Below are 24,436 nucleotides of genomic sequence, written 5' to 3' on the forward strand. Positions count from 1 at the left end.
TAAAAGAATTTATTTCTACGAATATGATTATTAATATTTTAAACGTACAAAACCGTACGTAAGGGGAAACAATTAAAGCATCTCACTTACCTTTTCCATCTAGATATGGAAAATGATTGGTAAGAAGCTGAAGAGCCAGATATGGTATCCAGACCCTTAGTTAAGTGTGATGAGAAAGTCCTTTAACTTAGTCCTGATTACAGGGACAGATTACTCCTATGACATATTCCAATGAGAAGCAATGGTTGAAGCTGACATCAAACTTAAGAAAAAGTATACAGTTGCACAAAGATGACTGAAAAGTCAGAAGATTGGTCAAAATATAAAAACACAGCAAAGAATGAGCAAAAGATTACGAAAAGTTAAGACTACAAAATGTCCTGATATCCATGAAAATCATTGAGGTCTCTATCAATCCCTTCTTTATTCACTTCTTCAGAGAATTGGGACAGACTCAACAATTTTATTGCAGCTCGGAGCTATCAGTTCAAGAATCAGCTTCTTAGTTCTCCTCTTGTCTTCCGCCAATAATTCTACAACTTGCTGCTTGTATTGTTACCAAACATGTACTCCAGATGTGACCCTGTGTCACTCCCTTTGATTTAAGCCACACCCTTTTTGTATATCCTTGTGTTTATGATATCAAATCAAAATCCCCATGTTGCATGCCAGTTCACGGTCAAAGTATTCAAAGTTCAGAAGTCTGTGTTTACTAGTAACTATCTAATAATGCATTAATATCATTTTGAGAGCAGGAAAATAGCACCCACATTGTGACCGAAATTTCTTCCTTTTCTGCATGTGTTTTCTCGCATGCTTTTCCAAACATTTGGTAGATAAACCGGAAAATATTTCAGGCAGGCAAAAAGAGAGAATGCTGGCTGGCATAGCTCTGATGTAGGATCTTTGGCCTAAAACATTCACTCTGTTTCTCTCCCCACATATGCTGCCTGACTTCCTGAGTGTTTCCAGAATTTTTTGTTTTCCTTTCAGATTTCCAGCATCTACAGATATTGATGTCAGCTATTTTACTGAGATGAGATCAAGATAGGAATCATTACTCCTACCATTTGGGAACCAATGATCATACTAATTAATAATTATAGATAATTATTGTTTGCTATACTGAGTTATCACTTCCCATCTTGACAACGGAGGATAGCAAACTCTACACATCTTTGATTTCTGATCACATGAAAGACCACCTGGGATTACCTGCACCTCATGGTGCTTGGACAAACATTGTGAATGTGGTGTGTCCAATGTTGATGGAGTTGCAGAGTGAGGAAGGATCTCAAATCGTACAGTGTGAGCAAGTATAAGGTATTGCACTTTGGGAGGAGGAATGCAAGGAGAAAGTATACAGTTAATGGCCAGATCCTTAACACAATTGATGTACAGAGCGATCCTGGGGTTCAAGTCCATAGCTCCCAGAAAATAGCAACACAAGTAGATAGAGTGGTAAAGAAGGCAAATTGTATGCTTGCCTCAAATAGTCGAGGCATTAATTATAAGAGTCAAGAAGTCACATTGCAGCTATACAAAATTTTGGTTAGGCTGCCTTTGGAGCATTATGTGCAGTCTGATCGCTTCATTGCAGAAAAGATGAGGAGGCTTTGGAGAGGGTGCAGAAGAGGTTTATTAGAATGCTGACTGGATTAGGGTTTATTAGCCAGAAGGGGAGGTTGGACAAAGTTGGATTGTTTTCTCTGGAACTTAATCCTCTGTCTGCAAAAGTTGCTACTCTGGTTCTGATTAAAGCTTTCTCCTCTCACCTTAAACACATGCCCTCTAGTTCTTGTTCGCTTACCCTGGAAAAAAGACTCTGCATTCACCCTATCCATTCCCCTCCTGATTTGATATGCCTCTATAAGACCACCCCTCAATCTCCTGTACTCTAAAGAATAAAGTTCCAGCCTGCCCAACTTATCCCTATAGCTCAGGCCCACAGGTCCTGGCGATACCCTCGCAAATCCTCTCTGCACCATTTTCTGCTTAATTATATCTTTCCTACGGCAGGATGACCAATACTGAACACAATACTCCAAGTCCGACACAATGTCTTATCCAACAGTAACATAACCTCCTAACTTTAATACTCAGTTCCTGACTGATGAAAGCCAATGTGCCTAAAGCTTTCTACACTCACCCTATCAACCTGTAATGCCACTTTCAGGGAACCATTACTTATACTCTGAGATTGCTTTGCTCTACAATACTTCCCAGCGCCATACCGTTCAATGTGAAGGTCATGCCCTGGTTTGACTTCCTAAAATGCAACACTTCACACTTACCTGAATTAAACTCCATTCGCCATTCCTCAGCCCATTTGCCTAGCTGATCAAGTTACCACTGTAATTCTTTATAATGATCTTCACTATCTACAATACCACCTACTGTATTTTAGTGTCATCTGCAAATCTTCTAATCATGTCTTGTACATTCTCATCTAAATCATCAAGGGAGGAACAAGTCTGGCAGCTTAATGTTCAAGGGTACAGGTCCTCTCCCTTGCAGGGACCTCTATATATTATGAGGTGACTTTCCTAAACATGCTTGACATATTCCACTCCATCTAAACCCTTGGCACTATAGTAATCCCAGACTATATTGGGAAACTTAATCTCCTAAACCAATCCTATTAGTTTTGCAGCAGTCTGTAATTTTCCAGCATATTCGTTCCTCCAAGTTCCATTGACTATTTCAGTTGACACTAATACAATCCTAACAAGGTGATCATACTCTTTTTATTTCTCTGCTCATAGGCCAAACCACCAGACAGAACATCCCAGACCACTGCCATGACGATCTCCTTAACCAATAAAGCAACATCCCCTTCCTCTTTGATCCCAATCTCTTTCTCACCTGCATCACCTGTACCCTAGACATTAAGCGGCCAGTCCTGTCCTCCCTTAGCCAGGTGCCCATAATGCCATAACGTCCCAATCACATTTACCTATTCACGTCCTGAGTTCATGCACTTTACTTGTCAGGTCTCTAGCATTTAAATAAATGCAATTTAATCCAACTATTATTCCTCGATCCCTGCCGTGCTCCTGCCTATCCAGCCTACTGAACCAGCGAACCAATGACTACTGTGTTCTGAACCACCTCTGCTCCAGAAGAGTTCCCAGTAGTTAAAAATCGGAATCACTGCCATCCACACCAACTCCTCAGCCATGCATTCACCTGTCCTATCATAATATTGCTACCCTCACCAGCATGTGGCACCAGGAATAATCTGGGGATTACAACGCTGAAGGTCCTGCTTGTTAAACTTTTGCCTTTCTTCCTATTTCACTCTATGGGACTTCATCCATTTTTCTATCAATGTCATTTGGGCCAATGTGCACAATGACTTCTGGCTCTTCACCTTTTCCCTTGAAAATGATCTGCAGCTGCCCCGAGACATCCTGGCACCAGGGACAACACACCATCATTGAGTCCCATTTGCTGCCACAGAATCTCCTGACTGTCCCCCTAACTAATGAGCTTCCTATCACTGTAGCCCTGTCTGTCATCACCCTACCCTGCTATGCCTCAGAACTGCTGAGGTTTCCTGATGAAGGAAGTTTCTCGGACTTCCCACAATCTGCAGGAGGAGCATATCATATCCCACATTCTGCAGGAGGAGCATATCTACTTGCCATCCCTATTGCACTAAGACCAAGAAGGTGTCAAAGAAGAAAAAAAATGGACCTTGCCGTCACCCTCTGCTCAGCCTCTTTGTCAGAGCCGCAGGAATCAAATCCTCTACACTTATCGTCAAACACAGCATTTTGTCTCAACACGCAGCCTCTTCCAACACAACCATTCCCAATAGGCTGCTCTGCTCGTGCTTGCCATCCTTTTATACACCACAAGGGCAGTCACTCTGGGATGCTAACGGCTTCTATGCTTCTTCTTTCATGTCCATCATCCATGTTTCAAATGCTACATCACTGTCATAAATCCCCACACTGCTGCCCTTCTCAGCTGCTTGCTTGCAAATGAAACTAACCTGCCACCACGCTAACAGCGGCTTTACTTCCAACATGCAGGCAAAGTAGATCAATTTAACTTGGCATTATTTTTGGCATTGTGGGCAGCAGGACTTGTCCTGTGCTGTACCGTCCTGTGTTTGCAGCCAGTGATCTTAAAGGCAACAAGCTGAGGGCGCATGCACCATCTTGTCACTGGTCACTTGCAGTCATGACATCAGCTGCATGTCTGCAGCTCAGCTGGTAGTGGAAGTAGGAGGCCTGGCGGCAGTCAGTGACCCCAGGCTCACTCGAAAGCCATTAACATTTGCTAGGAATTGCTGGGAACCCTTAAGTCAAATCCAGAGAATTCCCAGAAATGTGCCTGGAGCATTTTCCCAACTCATTCCTGCAAATATTACATTTCCAGGGAAAAGACCAATCAAATGAGGAAATACAACCAATGGAATCAAACAGGAATCAAGAAAATGCCTCTCCAGCCACTTAGGGCAAATTTAAAAAAATGCTTGTATTGTGGGGTTTTTATTTCCTTCCAAGAAAATGCTTGGTGCAAACACTATCCTTGTGCTGTACAGTTTCAAATCAAGATTGAATTCATCCTTGACTTTTCTGTTTAAAAACTGATTGCAAATATCTTTTATTTGAGTCGCTGTCTAGGCAACACACTGGTGCAGTCAGTGCAGCTGTTGACTTGTTGCTCCAGCAACCCGGGTTCTATCCTGACCTCCGGTGCTGTCTGTGTGGAGTTTGCGCGTGGTCTCTGCAACCGCCTGGGTTTCCTCTGGGTGCTCCATTTTGCCCCCATATCCTATCAGTAGATTAATTGGCTACTAAATTGCCCCTAATGTGTAAGTGTATGATGAATTTGGGGAAAGTTAATAAGAATGTGGAGAAGATAAAAATGGGATTAGTGTAAAGAAAATTCTATCCACCAAGTCATCATGCAAGACTTAATGCCTTTACGTGTGACAATATTTCATATGGATTTAAGCTATCACAAAATGCTGGAGTAACTCAGCAGGTCAGGCAGCATCTGTGGAGAGAAGGAATGGTAAATCATATAGATTTAAGATTTTTTTTACCTCATCTGGGGTTTGAAATATGATTTTTTGCCAGTATAGCTTATAATTTTATAAACTATGGAATATTATTTTGTGTGTCAAATACAAAATTGAATGCTGTAGTGTGCTTAAAAGACTTTTAATGTTTTACTTTATTAAGAGGATTTGGAATTAGGGAATCTTTAAGCATTGTGTTTAAATGTAACATTTTACAATTCACAGGGTGCTGACATTGAGACCGTGTTTATTTTCAAATAAATCAGGGACTGAAAGATGTATTCAATCTACATGAGGCAATTTGTGGATTGTCACAGCTTCACAACTTTACTTCCAACTCAGACAATAGGGTAAACTGACTTATCTGGGGATCAAATAAACAATTCTCATTCATTACGAGAATAGCAGTAAAAATAAATATGTGTAAATGTATATAGGGGCTTTTACATTAATGCACTTTACAGCCAGTCCTTTCTTTTAAGTGATGCTGGTTTTCTAATGAAGGAAATGTGGGAGGCAATTTGCATAGGGCAACTTTCACAACATGACATTGACCACAAAACCAGGGTTCACTGCCCAGTTTGTTTCAGTTCGAAATCTCATCCAAAAGATAGCATCTTTGAGAGTGCCATATTGACAGAATTGGGAGACACAAGGAACTGCAGATGCTGGAATCTTGAGCAAAACACAAAGTGCTGGAGAAACTCAGCACATCAGGCAGCATCTGCGGAGGAAATGGACTGATGATTTTTTGTGTCGGGACCCTTCTTCAGACGCACAAGGAAGTCTGAAGAGGGATCCTAAATCGAAATGCCGCCTGACAATTCCCTCCACAGATGCTTGCTGACCTGCTGAGTTCCTCCACCACTTTGTATTAGACACAGTGCGGCTTGCACTATTATGGTCTGATTACTTAGTATAACAGATAATTTATCGTATTATTAAATATTTGTCTGTAGTATTGTGTTAATGTGCCTGTAAAGCTCGAGAAAGTAGGAATTTCATTGTTCCATTCCCAGTGCATGTGACATTTAAACACTCTTGACTCTCTAACACTGATGCATCAACCTAAATTTCCCCTCTGGAAAGGGACTTGAACCCAGGACCTTCCAATGCAGAAGCAAAAGTGCTACCAGTCAATTCACAGTTGTGGTCCCAGAGATAGTTTTAAGGGACCTACTCATTGTGCAAAGAAAATAACTACCAAGCTTTGAACATTTTTGTACAGATTAACTACTCTCTCAGAATGTAGTCATCCAGTACTGAGACAGACCTTTCAGCCTTCAAAATTTGCACAATGATGACTCACATGGAAAGTGGAACTGTCACATTTATAAAGTATTTGAAAAGGCGAAATTGTAATGTTCAAATTAAATCATGTGTGCATTTATTATGGATGAATTGGCCAATCAATTCATTAATTGAGTATTTGCCATTGCTTATCTGCTGTTTTAATCTAGAGCCTACTTGTACCCAGTGCTTTTTTGTTGTGATGGTACATGCTGGTACAATAAACTGGCACCTCTAAAAGTTAAAAACTACATTTTCAAATTTTTTGAATTTTTAATATAACAAAAACATTACAAAAGTTTTAAAAGTAAAATGTGTTCATTAATCCAGGTGGTTTAATTGGCAGCTTACATGGTCATAAGTGATAGGAGCAGAATTAGGCCATTCAGCCCATCAAGTCTACTCTGCCATTCAATCATGGCTGATCTATCTCTCCCTCCTAACCCCATTCTCCTGCCTTCTTCCCATAACCCCTGACACATGTACTAATGAAGAATCTATCTATCTCTGCCTTAAAAAAATCCATTGACTTGGCCTCTAGGACAATGATCTACCATAGACACCAACAGCAATGTGAACATAAAGGTCCCAGTGCACACAAAAAATGTACTGCTCATACTGTAATACGTTTGTTCAGATTTAAGACCCAAGTTTCTGACTTCACCAAATGATATTTGGTTATCAAGTACTGGAATATAAAACTTCACCATTCAAAGTTTTGCTGTGTAAATTCAGCTAAATACATGCCATTAATAAGATGCCACTATGGGGCATTGCCCACAAAAAAAATATTTTATTGGAACTCTTAATGGCTTATGAATAATGAAGTGCAGGTAAAATAGTTTCGGAAGAAATAGTTCAAAACTAGAAGGCACAATTATGAGCTGCACAGCTAGTCCAGCCATTGCCTCATCTTGTCAGAGATCTGGACTCGAACCTGACCTAAGATGATGTCTACGTAGAGTGGATTTCAAGCTCCAGTTTCTTCTCGCATCCCAAAGGGAGCACCTTGCTGATAGGTTAACAGGCTGCTGTAAATTGCCACCAGTGTGTGGAGGAGATGTGGAGTCCAGAGGCAGTTGGTGAAAATGTGAGGAGAATGTGAGAGTAGTGTAGTCAGAGAGGACCCAGTGGGTTGAAGGGCCTGTTTCCATTCTGTCTCTCCCTATGATTTTAACTCTCAAAGAATTTACAGAAACAATTTTGAGAGAAATATTAACTTCTTTTCAGAATAAAGAGACGGTGACCTTCATGTAATCTGGAAAAATGTGCAGAGTTGCATTAATTTCCTACCACTCCCAAAAGGGACATATGAATTTTTGGCAATGGTGGTAATTCCACTGATACAATTGCAATTAGATCCATCACCACCCATCAGCAAAGAATTACACCCCAGTTACATATCAACAAACACTCGATCACAGTCCAGTATAGTTCCAATTCTGAGTTCCAGCAAAGGTTAGAATTTGTGTCTGCTTGCCACATGTCTGGTCTGTTTCATGTATCCCCATCAGCCAGACACTTATCAAGGACATCTGCACCATATGGCCAGATTGCGTCTTTCTCCTTTGTTTTTGCAATGTGTATAAAAGTTAAATGGATGTGTGAATGATTAAGACAAATAACTTTCTCGTCATGTTATATAGAGAGGTTTACTGGCTGTCAGGACTGACTTAACGCGTAAATCCTACGAAACCCATGAACAAGTGACCCTCTATAAACTTTACCAATATGTAGACTTGCTCCTTAACAGAAATGCACTGATAGGTTTGGTATAGAGGAGTAGAACTAATTGTTATCAGATGTTGGAGCACCTCAGATACTGCCAAAATAAACACTAGTGTGGATTTTTATTTAAAATTATTTATTTCTTCTTCCAACCACCACACACATTTAGTTCCCTTTTAGTTTACCATGAGGTCAGTCCTGTGCGTGTGACCTCCTTGGGAGTATTTCCTTTAATTTGCCATAACAAGTGTGATCTAATCGATGTTATTCATCGGCTGTAGATTCACATTTGGACTTATTCTCTCTCACACCCATACATCCACACTTTCTGGCCAGGGCATTTGATGAAAGATATCCATTGGCTTTTCCATTTTATGGGCATTCTATAAAACATACATCCCAAATAAAACTAAGTATTTGTACTCCAGGCAGAGATAGTTTTACCAAATATGGAATGAAAGCCTAGAAATGGATTGGTACATCGTTTTGCAGTTAAATTCTGTAGTTGAGCATTTGTACATTTTTATTCATAAATTGGATATATATGTTACACAGTTATTAGAGTGTTTGCACCCATTTCCCATGGAATTCCTATTCCTCAGGACATTGTTCCAGCTGTCACTATCCACCTTACCGCAGATTATATTTCTATCATGTTTCCCACACATTATTTCATTGAGATATGTGGTGCTCTTTTCTAAGTTGCTGACAAAGATTAGATCAAGTTGTCACCACCAATTAACTTTGTTTTCCACTCATAGTAAAACCAGGAGAGCTTCATTTTGCCATAATGTGAATTAATAGTTTCTGCTGAGGCATCATTTTTATAAGCTCTGATTCCTCGGCATCAATTTTTACAAGCTGCCCTTTTAAGAATATCCTTCAGAATCATGTCATGGGATCATGCATGTCCATTGGAGCGAGCAAGCAGGGCCTTGTTCTAACAACTTACTCAAAGACAGTAATCATAGTGTAAAATAATGGCAGTTCCATTCTGGACTGTCAGCCAAGATTCTTGATTTTTTTTTGGAGTGTAACATAAACATACAACCTTCTGACTCAGATGCCAGTAACTGAGACAGATCTGTCACTGGACAACTTTAAGAGGATGATGAGATTCATTCTGGGTTTTACTGAAATCTATATACTAAAACTCTCGTTTGTTTGTTTGTTTGTTCCTGAACTACAGCCAAAACGGTATATGATAGCATGATAATTTTATGCCAACCTTACTCACCGTCATCCCATTGGTGTTAATGGAAGAAGTTTCATTGAAATCGGTGCTATAATTTAAACGTTATTCACATTTGAAGGTTTAAATCTATCTCCTAGGGAGGGAGGGAGGGAGGGAGGAGGGAGGATAAGACGGGTTGAGGGGGATGGTGTGGGGGGGAGAGGAAGGGGGGAGGGGGAGGAGGGAGGGAGTGGAGGAGAGGGGAAGAGGGACGGAGAGGGTGCTGCACCAATGCAGGAGAGGTTTGGGCGCAACGGGTCCACTTGGTCTAGTGGGACATAAGTTCCCAGTGTTGCAGGGTGTAACAATTTCTACATGACTGAAAATAATTCTAAGTCATTAAGACCATAAGAAGGAATAGGCTATTAATGCTGCTGGTGGGAATGTGGACTGTGAAATAGCTCACCAGGATAGATTAGACTTCTTCAATTACTCTTTGCGATTTTCCTTCCTGGTTCTTCACTTGAAAAAATTATAATGGGAACCAAGTCAAACTGTTAACTGAATTGTCTGGTTTTAAACATGTGCCTGTACTTTGGACTTCAAGTACAGGATTTCCATTTGGCTTAAAAGTGATGGGATTTTAATGAACTGTACTTTGAATTGCCATTTACAGTTAGATCCTCACAATCTTTTAAGTTAAGAAACATTTCAGTAAAGGAACAGAGGTTTGAAACCCTAGAAGAAATTTTGAATCCTAATCAACTGATGGTTACAGAGACTTGAGCTAAAAATAAATCTGGGCCATCTCCAGCCAATTCCAATTGGCCACTGCCCACATGGCAATTGACAAGTTTCCTCGTAAAGAACACATGATAGTTGACATTGGGATTACTTGCTGCAATTACTCGGCATTTGTGGTTATGGCAGAGGTAAATCCCGAGAGGAGGGGGTCAGGGGAGAGGGGTTGGTGGAGGATGATGCTCTTTGCAACTTCCTGTGCTTTTTGAATAAATAACATCTTGGTTGAATAGAAAAGGTGCACTGTGAATCCACAGAGCAATGAGAAGGCGACTTTGAATGCAGTTATCCAATGGCAATGTATGCCACTGGTCAGGGAACATCTAAGGGAAGAGAAACCAAGCTACCATTTCAGGTCAAAGATCTAATGGAAGGTCTTTGACCCTAAATGTTAACTACCTTTCTCTTGCAGCAGTTGCAATCTGACTGCTGAGTATTTCCACCATTTTCTGTTTTTATTTTAGATTTCCAGCATCGGCATATTTTTAAATTTTCAGCTCTGTCCCAATAGGAAGTGTAGGATGGATGTGTTCTTTCAGAGAAGGATATGTGGAAGAATACCATTACCAGGTTTTTCTTTATCGTTTCTTCATGGCTGCTTCAATGCAACAGCGGTGCGAGTTCGTAGGCACATTTTTATCCTTGTTTGCTAAAAACTAGCTGTGACTTGAAGATACCAAGACAGAACAATGGGTCAGATGTAGGATTAATATAAAAACAGTCAACATGGACTTGGTGGACTAAAGAGCCTATTGCCCTAATATATATCTCTATGACTCTTAATTAATAAAAAAAAGTTCGGGAGTAATTTATCATGTTATTTTGTTCACTTTTGCTGTTATTAAGATGTGAATATTTAGATTTCTAGTGTAACGAAGCAGATTCTTGCGACAAGTGTATTTAGGTCTATCTTGAATCTAGAAATGTTGCTTACATTCACCATGGCGACATGAGATTAAGTTTTATGCAATTTAGTGTAGAGTGTGGTTGTACACAACACAAGTCAATAGCATGAATGTGCCTCTCTCTTTCTCTCCATAATTATACCCTTATGCTCAGACTGATGTTATATTTAAAACTTTTACAGCAGCCTAACTCGTACCTTTTAACCCTTTTCCAGGTTACCTCAATGTAATGGTTAATAACTACTGGAGAGAACGTTGGTGCCAACTGAAAGTCAACACACTGTACTTCCACAAGGACAGAACAGATCTACGCACACATGTAAATTCCATTGTGCTGCAGGATTGTGAGGTTGTTCCAGGATTTGGACCGAAGCATCCCTTCGCTTTCCGGATCCTTCGAAATGGACGGGACATTTATGTTCTAGAGGTGCAGTGTTTTTTAGGAATTACAATTTATTATTTAATTCAGAAGCAGTGTGTGTGTGTGGGAGGTGTGCAGGTCATCGGAAAACAGAAAATTCACATGAATTGCTCTGTGATAGACCCAGTGAGTTAGCATACTGAACACAAGGCAGACACACTGACAGATGAGCTGCACTGACCAGCTGGGTTTTAGATTTGATGAGAAGACAAAAGAGACTGCAGAGACTTAAAACTAGAACTAAAATAGAAAGCAAGGAGAACCCAACCCTATCTTGACCAGAATGCAATCTTAAGCTCTTCCACCCAGACTTCAGATTCTGATTTCTAGATTCCTATGCCGATTTCCAATAGAAATATCATTCCCTCCAGGACCAAACGGTGAACAATGCCACCATCAAGTTGGCTAAGCTTCCTATGCACTGAAGTCTCATTGCCTACCCCCACCCCTCCTCAATCATCCATCTCTGGGCACCACCCAGTCTAAATCCAGATCTCTGTAGACCCACCTCTTTGGACTTTAAACACCTACTCCTGGTACCCAACCTTGCCTTAAGCCTTAACCAAGCACCAATATCCAGGTATTACCTCCTGGGCTCTGATCTACAGCCACCTTAAACCCTTAAACATACCCTCCTTCTCCCAGTTCCTCCAGATCCCCAATCATTGAACCCACTTCATAGAAAATAGGTGCAGGAGGAGGCCACTTGGCCCTTCGCACTTGCCAACAGGTTCAGGAATAAAGAAAGCATTAAGTAGCCAAAAGAAAACAGAGTAAACCCCAAGTAATGCATAAAAACCTTAATGTCGAAGATTACATAATCAAAAGGTATGTTACAACACAGCAACAGTCTAATAGGTTTCCACTTTTGATGCTATGTATTTTATATAAATGATTATAAAAGGGTGTAGAAAATATGAAATTATTTGTTGTAAATCTATTTTAAATCTTTATAAATTTATCTAGCATGTAACAAAAGCTTTTCACTGACTGTACCTTGTCACATGTGACAATAAACCAAACTAATATTTAATACTCCATCAAAATAGGATCATTATGTAAAATAATTTCCAATGTAAGATTAAAGTTAAAATCAATTTGAAATAATTTGCATCAGCTACTGGTATTTCAGTTGACAAATATGAATTAAGTTTCCAAATTATATTCTAGAGTAGGATTCATTTTGTTTTATCATTTGTAACTTATGCTGGAGTGTTGTTCACATTTTTCATCTCTTCTGGCTTGTACAGACCAGCTCGTCTGAGGAGATGGGTAGGTGGCTGGGACTGCTACTTGCTGAGACAGGCTCTACCACAAAGCCAGAGGCTCTGCATTATGATTATGTTGATGTGGAAACAATAGCCAACATTGTGGATGCCGTCAGACATTCCTTCTGGTGAGAACTCAATCCATTATGCAGAAATTTGAAAATAAACTTCTGACTGTTCTTTTGCTGCTTATTGGCAGTTTTGGCAGCAATTAAAAAAACATTTTTTATTGAGGGTGGTAATTCTCAAGTCTCAGCGATAGCTTTTTATGACAATGTATCAAAATCATACCACATTGTACACTCAGTTCATAAATGTGCCCTTTTATGCACTACAATACGTGGAATTGAACTGTGAGTATTAGTAAACTATCTTTTAGTTTAGTTTAGTTTAGTTTAGTTTAGAGATACAGCATGGAATTAGGCCCTTCTACCCACCAAGTCCACGCCGACCAGTAATCACCCATCTACTAGTTCTATCCTACAGATGAGCGACAATTTAGAGAGGCCAATTAACCCACAAACCTGCACATCTTTGGAATGTGGGAGGAGTCATAGAGTGATACAGTGTGGAAACAGGCCCTTTGGCCCAACTCGCCCGCACCGGCCAACAATGTCCCAGCTACCCCAGTCCCACTTGCCTGCGAATGGTCCATATCCCTCCAAACCTGTCCTATCCATGTACCTATCTAACTGTTTCTTAAACGATAGGATAGTCCCAGCCTCAACTACCTCCTCTGGCAGCTTGTTCCATACACCCATCCTCTGTGTGAAAAAGTTACCCCTCAGATTCCTATTAAATCTTTTCCCCTTCACCTTGAGAACCTATGTCCTCTGGTCCTCGATTCCCCTACTCTGGGCAAAAGACTCTTTGCATCTACCTGATTTATTCTTCTCATGATTTTGTATACCTCTATAAGATCTCCCCTCATCCTCCTGCGCTCCATGGACTAGAGACCCAGCCTCTCCATATAGCTCACCCTCAAGTCCTGGCAACATCCTCGTAAATCTTTTCTGAACCTTTTCAAGCTTGACAATATCTTTCCTATAACATGGTGCCCAGAACTGAACACAATATTCTAAATGCAGTCTCACCAATGTCTTATGCAACTGCCACATGACCTCCCAACTTCTATGCTCAATACCTTGACAGATGAAGACCAATGTGCCAAAAGCCTTTTTGACCACTTTATCTACCTGTGACTCGACCTTCAAGGAACCATGCACCTGTACTCTTAGGTCCCTCTGCTCTACAACTACCCAGAGGCCTACCATTTACTTTGTAGGTCCTGCCCTTGTTCGGCATCCCAAAATGCAACACCTCTCACTTCTCTGTATTAAATTCCATCAACCATTCCTCCGCCCACCTGGCCAATCGATCCAGATCCTGCTGCAGTCGTTCACAACCATCTTCACTATCTGCAAAACCACTAACTTTTGTATCATCAGCAAACTTGCTAATCTTGCCCTCTATGTTCTCATCCAAATCATTGTTGTAGATGACAAACAGTAACGGCCCAAGCACCGAACCCTGAGGCACACCACTAGTCACAGGCATCCAGTCTGAGAAGCAACCTTCCATCATTACCCTCTGCTTCCTCCCACAAAGCCAATTTGCTATCCATTCAGCTATCTCTCCTTGGAACCCATGCGATCTAACCTTCCAAAGCAGCCTGCCATGGGGAACCTTGTCGAACGCTTTGCTGAAATCCATGTACACAACAACTCCAGTTCTGCCCTCATCAACCATTTTGGTCATGTCTTCAAAAAAATCAATCAGATTTGTGTGAAACGACCCCCCACGTACAAAACCATGCTAACTATCCATAATCAGCCCTTGTCCATCCAAATGCCTATATATCCTGTACCTCAGAATACTCTCCAGTAACGTAGCAACTACAGATGTTAAGCTCATCAGCCTATAGTTCCCAACATTTGTAAATTTCTCCGGTGTGGGACGAATAAAGGAATATATTAATATTTTCCCTGCAGCTCTTCTTGAAAAGAGGTACAACATTTGCCACCCTCCAGTCTTCTGGCACCTCTCCTGTATTTAAGGACGACTAGTAAATTACAACCAGGGCTCCCGAAATATCCTCTCTAGTTTCCCACAATGACCTCGGATATATCAGATCAGGCCCTGGAGAATTGTCTACCTTCAAATACGACAAAACCTTCAGTACTTCTTCGACAGTAACCCTGACTGCTCTCAAGACACCTAGTGACTGCTCCAATTTCCTCCGTCCTACTGTCTTTCTCCTTGGTAAATACAGAGGAGAAATACTCATTTAGAACCTTGTCCATCTCCTGTGGCTCCACACAGAGGTGACCCCTTTGATTCCTGAGAGGTCCCACTCTCCCTTTAGTTACCCTTTTCACCCTTAAGTATTTATAAAATATTTTGGGATTGTCCTGAATGCTACATGCCAGAGCTATCTCCTGGCCCATTTTTGCCCTTCTGATTTCCTTTTTTAGTTTACTCCTTAGTTCCCGAAACTCCTCCAGGGATGCACTTGATCCCAGCTGCCTATATCTGTCCCATGCATCTTTCTTGTTTTTGACTAATCTCAAATTTCCCTCGTCAGCCAAGCTTCCTTACGTTTGCCTGCTTTGCCCTTCACTCTAATGGGAACGTACACATCCTGAACTTTCTTCAGTCACATTTAAAAACATCTCATTTGGCCGATGTTCCTTTCCCCTCAAATAACCTGCTCCAGTCAACTTGGGCGAGACCTTCTCTCATACCCTCAAAGATGACCTTACCCCAGTTGAGCATTTTAACACGTGGACCCTCTCTGTCCCTATCCATAACTATCTTAACCCTAATCGAACTGTGGTCACTGGTCCCAAAAGGCTCCTCCACACACACTTCATTAACGCCCTTCCTAATTTGTCAATACTAGATCCGTCGTTGCCCTCTCATGTGTGGGGGCCTCCACATACTGCTTATGAAAACTCTCCTGAACACTTTTGAGGAATTGCACCCCATCTGAGCCTTTCACGCTATGATTTTCCCAGTCTATATTAGGAAAGTTAAAATCCCCTACTACACCAACCTTATTTGACCTGCAGCTGTCTGCAATCTCCCGGCACATTTGTTCTTCGAATTCCGTGTTGACTATTCGGGGTCTGCAGTACACCCCCAACCTGGTGATCATCCCTTTCTTGTTCCTCAGTTCCACCCATATAGCCTCACTGGACAAACCATCCGTAATGTCACCTCTGAACACGGCTGTGACATCGTCCTTAACCAATAATGCAACCCCCCCCCCTCCTCTTTTTCCCTCACCCCTGTCTCTCGTGAAACTCCTGTACCCAGGAACATTGAGCTGCCAGTCCTGCCCCTCCCTTAACCTGGTTTCAGTCATGGCAACAATGTCCCAGTCGCTCGTACCTATCCATGCCCTAAGCTCATTGCCTTACCCATCAGGCCCTTTGCATTAAAATACGTGCAGTTTAAACCAACCCTCCTTCCTTGCTCTCCGCCTTTCACCTGCCTATTCTGTCCACTAACCTTTCCCACACCACACGGTCACAAGGAGAACATACAATCTCCATACAGGCAGTCAGTATCGAGCCCAGGTTTGTGGCGCTGTGTGGCAGCAGATCTACCAATCTGCCGCTGTGCTGCCTTATTTACTAAATTGGCTATTCTAAACCAATGCAATTCCAGACAGTAACAAGAAGCAGAAATGATCTCATCATTCTTATCTTTTGGATATCAAAATTAACTGGTATGCCTTTGTTCCTCTGAGTGAATTCTGATTATGTTTAGTAAATTAACTTGTTTTGTTACATTATACAGGTGGGCTACCTCCTCATATAATTCAGCACTTTATCTGCATGATTCCAGAACATATGATGACGTACCATATGAAAAAGTACAGGTGAGGTATTTAGTGGTAAACATTACTCTAAGGAAGCATTTTAATCTAAATCAGCTGAATGATGCAGAGTGGCATTTTTAGCAGATTATTTTTAAATATTACAGGCTGAACTTTTGCACTGTTTAACTGATTACACTATTATACTGAAATAAATCAGACTGCAACTTCTGAAGAAGTGCAACTTCTGTCAATGCTAGTTGGTGCAAAAATCTAGAAGTTGCTGTCAATGATATCCTGCTCCTCCACAGGATGCAATGTTGCTGCTAAAATATAACATAGAACTGAATATAATAATTTATATTGAGGCCAAACTAGCCCTCCACTAAAAATGGTGGGAAAGGATGAATTCAGTGTATTCAAAAGCTAATGAGTTTCAAAAGGTCTGATAAATGAACAAGCATCCTCTGCCCTTGAAATTTAATTTTACAGTAAAGTGAAATAAGTTCTCATTTGCTGAGAAGCAAGTCAGTGTTGGGGGTTTGCAAAAAGACCTGGTGTCATTTATTCTGTGTTTCTCCTTTGTCTCTCTCTGCCCCAGTCACATCTTTATTTCCTAATCCATGTATTACTTTATGAACATTATTTCACATAATGCATTCTTTTCTACTTCGTACTTGCTTTAGTGTTTGAGTGCCACAGGATTATATTGTAATGTAAAATCTGTTGTGAAATGTTTAAGACCTTTCAGGCACGTTTGGCATGTTGAAATGTCCAATCACTCAGATCTATGCAGAGAGATGCATATGTTGAAACAGGCTGGCCACACAGCAGCAGTTACTGCACAGACATCGGTTGGCCTCACATGAGCTGCAACAGATTTCCGTTCAATATTTCCACGCCTGTGATTGCTGAACCATTCTTGCAAGCAGCTGACCCAAGCTGAGCCATTTTATGACAACTGTTGCACGTGAGCATTGCGCATTAAGAGGTCCAGCCACTATATCCTGGGTTTATTTGCTACCGGACATGTGACTTATGAAAGTATATTAGTGAACAAAAAAATATACAACTCATGATGGCTTGCAAATCACATTGTTTATGCACACAAGGACCTGCATGATTTGTGCTGAGGAAACCCATTCTGAAGCATAACCGGAACCAACAATGCTGCCGCATTTCAACATGGTTTCATGCATGAATGACTGTCTACCTTTCTGTTTCTTACTTTGGTTACTCGTGTCTTGTAGGTGCCTGCAGTGGGAAGCCCACTTAATCCAACACCTGAGTATAGCATGATTATGATTAGTATCAAATGAATAGAAAGTGTTGTTGCTTAATTACCTACAAAAATCAGGCTCTTTATCTATTTGTATCTCGTGCAGCCACTTTGCTGAAGTACATTCAAATCTTAACCTTGAGGACCTACCTTAATAATATATACCACCTATCCTTCAATTTCTGATTCTGAAAAGCAAATTTTAGTCTTCATCTCCAACAACCCTTGCATCCACCCCACAGTTTCCTTCTTTCACTGTTGTAAGAAAGCTTCTTTCTCCAAATAAACAAACTACCTTATATACACAGTGAGCTCCACTCTCCCATAATCCTGCTTACTGGCATAGAAACATAGAAAATAGGTGCAGGAGTAGGCCATTCGACCCTTCGAGCCTGCACCGCCATTCAATATAATCATGGCTGATCATCCAGCTCAGTAACCTGTACCTGCCTTCTCTCCATACCTCCTGATCCCTTTAGCCACAAGGGCCACATCTAACTCCCTCTTAAATATAGCCAATGAACTGGCCTCAACTACCTTCTGTGGCAGAGAATTCCACAGACTCACCACTCTCTGTGTGCCTAATCTCAATGATTTTCTTGTAAACTAAGCTATTTCTGTTTGAATCTCCAGCTCCCTTCAATTCTGCCCTCCTCTTTGAGGCACTGCAAATCCCTCCTTTCCAAATTGGCAAGCACAAATGAATTGTAGAAACAATCAAAATCGGGTCAAGCCATCAAAATGATGCAGGTCTCTCACTGACTACGTCTGGCAAGCAAAGTGATGGCTTCACCCTATTGATCGACCTAATAAAACATCAGTGCCCCAGACAGGATTACAATATCAATCAATATCAATCAATAGTCGTTTATTTGTCACATACACATAAATGTGTAGTGAAATGAAACATTACCCGCAGTTGAAACACTAAGACCAAAAAGAATAATCAATAAAAATGCAATAACACATACAATCATACACTAACACCAAACAAAAGAAACATCCATCACAGTGAGTCTCCTCCAGTCCCTTCTCACTGTGATGGAAGGCCAAAATGTATTTTCTCTTCCTTGCCGTCTTCTCCCGAGGTCAGGCTGTTGAACTTGCCACGTCGGGGCGGTCGGGGCTCCCGACATTGGAGTGCCGCGCCGGACGGTGAAAGGTCCACGGCCTATTCCAGGCCGCGCCGGATGGTGAAAGGTCCGCGGCGGGCCGACCCAAGCCCCGCGATTCGGGGCGGGCAAACACGCTGCCTCTGCCGCTGCCGGAGCTCCCGATGTCGGCCCCCATCCAGGGGCCTGCGGGCTTCCGACGTCCACGCGGCCCGCGCCGGAGCCTCCGGAGACGAGTCGCAGCCGTTCCCGCAGCATCCGCAGGCAGCCAGCGCCGCAGGTGGTGAGTCCGGGCCGCGGGCTCTGCGAACCAGAGCCCCAGGTGGTCCCAGGTGCATGGCCGCTGGTAGGCCGCAACGGGAACGGGGACACGACACAGAAACAAGTTTGTGTCTCCATTCGGGAGAGATAATTTTTTACAGTTCCCGTTCCCTCCCACCCCCTCCCCCCCACATAACATACAAACACTACACCATATTAAAACTACAATTCATACAAAAACAACAAAAAACACAAAAGACAGACGGACTGCAGGCAAGCCGCAGCTGCCACGGCAGCGCTGGCTCCTCCTTAGATTACAGTTAGACACTTGCTTTGTGCTGGTTTATAAAGTCATGATCACAGCTTAGTTACAAAATAACAAGTGCTCAATAGTGTATTGAGGTACATCTGCTTTTCATGAGAGTTTGTCAAGTTTTGGGGATTTTTACCTTAAACCGTTTAACAAGAGGTATATTCATGGTGAGTTGATCCAGGACAAATAACTAATTTTGTCGGCGTAGTGATCATAGAAAGTTTTGAAAACATAATTGAGCCTCGTGCAAGGTCCAGTAATTCTAGTTCAGAACAGGATATTTAATTTTTCATTTAAGTCTCCACATCAAACGAGCATTGTTCCAGATGGCAGAACTGTATAGGCAACAGGAAGTTACTGAATGAGTGCGGCTTTTTTTTAATTGACGCAGAATATTGTAGCTGCAGGTGCATCAGGGTCTTATGTTCTTAGAGGAAGTTGCTGGCAACATATGTAGTACTGTTCCCAGTAATGAATGCAGGGAACTCAGCTCAGACAGTTGACTCTAATGGCAAAGGTAAACTTTATCTATGAAATAAGTTTCTGCCTTGCATTGCCTTGAATCTACACAGCCTTATCGTCCATTCAATCCAGAATTAAAGGAGTATTTCCTGTGAAATACTTCATCATTGACAGATTAAGCAATGATTAGTTACTGATCTTATGCAGATCTGAATTTTTAATCCTTTTTAAAGACTGATTTCATGGATATAAATGACACACCATTCAATCACAACTGGCCGTTAAAACTCCATAGGAAGTGCTTTGAAGTTAGCTTGTCTCTGTTTGAGTCTTCTTATCGAGTCCACATCACAAGATTAGAAATTGTTCACCCAGAGCTGAACACACTTCTCTGCATCTGCATACAATGGCATCTTGTGCTTCTTGTACGTAGTGGTGGAAAGATTGGTGGAAACAGGGAACACTCTTTCCTTGACCCCTCTGTGAAAATTAGCCTCATGTTGGAAATTTAAATTCTAAAGGTTTAGAAGCACACTTGTGACTGAATGAAACAGTGATATGAATACTCTGTCAAATTTGAAACCTTCCTGCCGATTTTAGTTTAAATCTAATTTTAACTGTAGGATTATTCCGTAATGGGCATTTATATATTCTCAACACCTACTTCAAACAAGATTTCATCCATCTCTTTGTAACACACTAAAACCTTAACCTATAAAATAGGAGCCAGAAATAGTTTGGAGCATGTGGAGGTTTCAATGAAGAAAAGTATTTAAATCATTACTTTGGGAAGCCATAATCAAAGATTTTATAGCAGGGTGCAAGAAAATCAAGGTAACAAATTCGTCATAGTTTTGTGAAAGGGGGAAAAAAATCTCACATTTGACAAATTTATTTTTCTGTCAGCCCTCTGGATGAAAGAGAATCAGTTGATGCATTGTACAGATTTTTAGAAAGCGCTTGATAAAGTGTCTCAAAGGTTATATTAGAAAATGGAAGAAAAAGATGTAAAAGGCAACATTGTGTATGGATCGGTTGGCTAATAGGTATTACTTGGATTTTGTTTCTGGTTGGCAAGATACAAGAAGTGAAATCAGTGCTGAGAACTTTTTTTTTACAATTGATGTAATATAATTTGGATGAAGGCTGCTCATTTCACTGATGATGCTTGGATAAGTAGCTAACTAAATTGTGAAGAGGTCGTAAAACCTGGAAAGCAATATAAAATAATAATGTGAGTTGGCAAAGATCTAGCAAATCGACTATAAATGAGTGAAAATCTGACATTGTTCAGTTTAGCAAGATAAACATGTGACATCTTATCTAAATGGAGAGAATTTGTAAAGCTAAGATCCAAAAAGATTGGATATCCTATTACATGATACACAATGAGCCAGTGTGCTGGTACAGCACGTAATTAGAAACACTAACAGTGCTATTATGTAGGAAGGAACTGCAGATGGGAGATTTACACTGCAGAAAGACACAAAATTCTGGAGTAACTCAGCAGGACATTTAAAATTCATTCATTCTCTCCAGAGATGCTGCCTGTCCTGCTGAGCTATTCCAGCATTTTATGTCTATTAACAATGCTATTGTTTATTGCTAGTAAAATTGAACACAAAAGCGAGGAGTTATGTGTCCATTGTATAAAATAATGGTTTGGCCTCTTCTGGAGTGGAGGAAACAACATTAGTCATCTTGTTCAAAGAAAGGTGTTAATGCATTGGGAGCAGTTCAGAGAAGATTTACCAAACTAATATCTGGAATGGGCAGTGGTCTTATGATGAAAGATAGGATAGGATAGATTTGTTAAGGAGTTTAATAAAGGGACAGGGAACCTGATCGAAACATAAGATTGAGAGGGGATAAGAACATAAGAAATAGGAGCAGGAGCAGACCATTTGACCCTTCATCCTTGGTCTACCATCATTAAGATCATGGCTGATCTTCTACCTCAATGACATATCACTGAATTACTTAAATCTCACAAGATACTGTAATCCCTTGTTGTAACGGACCACGGGGGGTGGTTTCCGTATTACCGATTGTCCACTATAACCGAGTAAGAGATTACCGAGTAATAGAGTATCATTGTGTCATTTGTAGAAACAAAGAAGTGCAGATACTGGTTAATGCACAAAAGAACACAAAGTGCTGGAGTAACTCAGCAAGTCAGTCAGCATCTCTGGAGAACATGGGGTTAGGTGACCTTTTGGGTCTCGGGTTTTGAGACCCTGCTTCAGATTCTCGGTCTGAAACTGGGCCGTCAGTTGAGCCACTGGGCTAAGTCATTGGTTGTGGCCCGTGGGCAGCCAGAGTGCAAGTAAAGGGTGAGGGTGGCATCGGCGCCACGCACGGCCTAGAAGCAGTCGAGGAGAAGGTGTGGCCGGGGATGGCGTTGGCATCCCAGCCTGGAAGCGGCCAAGGAAGCTGTGTGGGCTGGCGGTGACGGAAGGAGGTCTGGCCTGGAAATGACCGGGGATGCTTTGCAAAACTGGGGTCACGTTGGCAGCCCAGCCTCAAAGCGGCCTGGGAGGCAGTGTGGACTGGGGGTTGCGTTGGTATCCCAGCCTGGCTGTGCAGGTCTCTCGCACCATCTGATACAACCAAAATCCATTATAAAAAGGTCCATAATAACAAGGGTTCACTGTATACTCGTTTATACTCAATGACGGTCTCCACTACCCACTGGGGTAGAAAAATCCAAAGATTCATCACCCTCTGAGTGGTGAAATTTCTCACTATCTCATTCATAAACAACCTACCCCTTAAGGTGCCTGGTTCTAGACTCTTCAATCAGGAGTAAGATCTTTGCTGCATCCAGTTTGTTGAACATTGTGAGAATTTTGCAAATTTCAATAAGATTTCCATTTATTCTTCTAAACTCTTGAGGGCCCAGAACTAGTCTGCTCAATCACTCCTTTGCAATAATTAGTCTAGCAACTTCCTCTATTCAAATACATCCTTTAAGTAAGGAGACCAAAACTAGACACAATCTCACAAAGGTTCTATAAAAGAAATCTGTCATCCTGAACACCTGCTCATAATATAAAGGTCCACCGCCTATCCATTCCCGCCGCAGATGCTGCCTGACCCCACTGAGTTACCACTTTGTCTTTTGCTCAAAATTCCAGCATCTGCAATTCCTTGTAACTCCGTCCAACATATCATTTGATTTCCCAATCATTTGCTGCATCTGAATGTTTATTTTCAGTGACGTGTGCACAAGGATACCTACTTCTCTTTCAGCATCAACATTACTCAGTCTCCCATACTTTCCCAAAAAAAATCTTCTCTGTTCTTTGCACTAATATGGCCAAATGCTTCTGGTTGTGCAAGAAAGTAAAGGTTACCCATTTACAATAGAATTAAGGCAAAATATTTTCTCTCGAAAGAGAATTGCGAAGATTTGCAACTCTCTTCCTTAAAGCATAGTGGAAGCAAAGTCTGTAAATATCATTAAGGCAATGGCAGATAGATTTTTGTTAAGCTATCTACCCAAGCAGAACGGTGGGCTGAAGGGCCAGTGTCCAGGCTATATCTCTAAACTAAACTCTACATTGGAGTTGAAGTATCAGTCAGATCAGCTATGATCTTATTAAACGGTGGTGTAGGCGCAAGGGGCAGATTGGCCTTTAGCTACTCCTATATACTGTCTCATAACCAATATAACAATTGGTTTAGATTTAGTTTCTTTCTAGCGTCTCATTGGCATCTCAAGAATTCTTATGTACACACACAAAAGTCTCTGTGGAGCTACTGCAAGCTAAACTATCATTGTATATGATATCAACAAGTTATATCACCTAATGTGACCCAATATGACCTAATCCAAATTCCCACTGAATTTAGCTTACAAAGCCATTTAAGAAATGTAAACGTGAGCCTCAGTCATCCCCACACCCATTGCGGTAAGTACAGTTTCCCTTTAATTTGAAACAGTTTCACATTAGTTTCCTGGTGAGTGAGAAAGTGATCTGTTGCTGAAAACTTTCACAGATGTTTCCTCCACTAGCCATTGACAAATTCTATCCTGCAACACAACACAATGGACATTAAAAACTGGCAGTCTATTGTTTTCCATGCTATTTGTGCCTATGTGGGGGCGGTGAATAAAGAAATACCTTGGCCAACTCTTGCATTTTAACACGTTTCTATCTGAATAAAGAACTTTGAATGAAAGCCAAGCATATTTATTTCTTTAGTTTCTATATTTTACAGCTATAGTTTTCCATTACATCACAATTCCATCGATCTCTTTCAGCTCTCTTTCTGAATGAATTTATGTGTTACATTTTCAGATGTTGCCCTGAATAGAAACATAAAAAATAGGTGCAGGAGTAGGCCATTTGGCCCTTCGAGCCAGCACCGCCATTCAATATGATCATTGCTGATCATCCAGTATCAGTACTCCATTTCTGCTTTCTTCCCATATCCCTTGATTCCGTTAGTCCTAAGAGCTATATCCAACTCTTTCTTGAATACATCCAGTGAATTGGCCTTATCTGCCTTCTGTGGCAGAAAATTCCACAGATTCACAAGTCTGTGGGTGAAAAGG

General features: G+C 41.2%; 1 protein-coding gene across 2 annotated transcripts in view; it reads left to right on the plus strand.

The window, feature by feature from the left end:
• afap1l1a (actin filament associated protein 1-like 1a) overlaps positions 1 to 24,436 on the plus strand; it is a 154,869-nt gene that overhangs the window by 107,664 nt on the left and 22,769 nt on the right. For both annotated transcript variants that reach the window (XM_078411118.1, XM_078411117.1), the window contains exons 12-14: positions 11,152 to 11,363; positions 12,608 to 12,753; positions 16,430 to 16,511. In XM_078411118.1, coding sequence (XP_078267244.1) covers positions 11,152 to 11,363; positions 12,608 to 12,753; positions 16,430 to 16,511 — 440 coding nt within the window. The remainder of the gene's footprint in view (positions 1 to 11,151; positions 11,364 to 12,607; positions 12,754 to 16,429; positions 16,512 to 24,436) is intronic.

Source organism: Rhinoraja longicauda, chromosome 14 (assembly GCF_053455715.1).
Source record: "Rhinoraja longicauda isolate Sanriku21f chromosome 14, sRhiLon1.1, whole genome shotgun sequence".
Taxonomy (NCBI): Eukaryota; Metazoa; Chordata; class Chondrichthyes; order Rajiformes; family Arhynchobatidae; genus Rhinoraja; species Rhinoraja longicauda.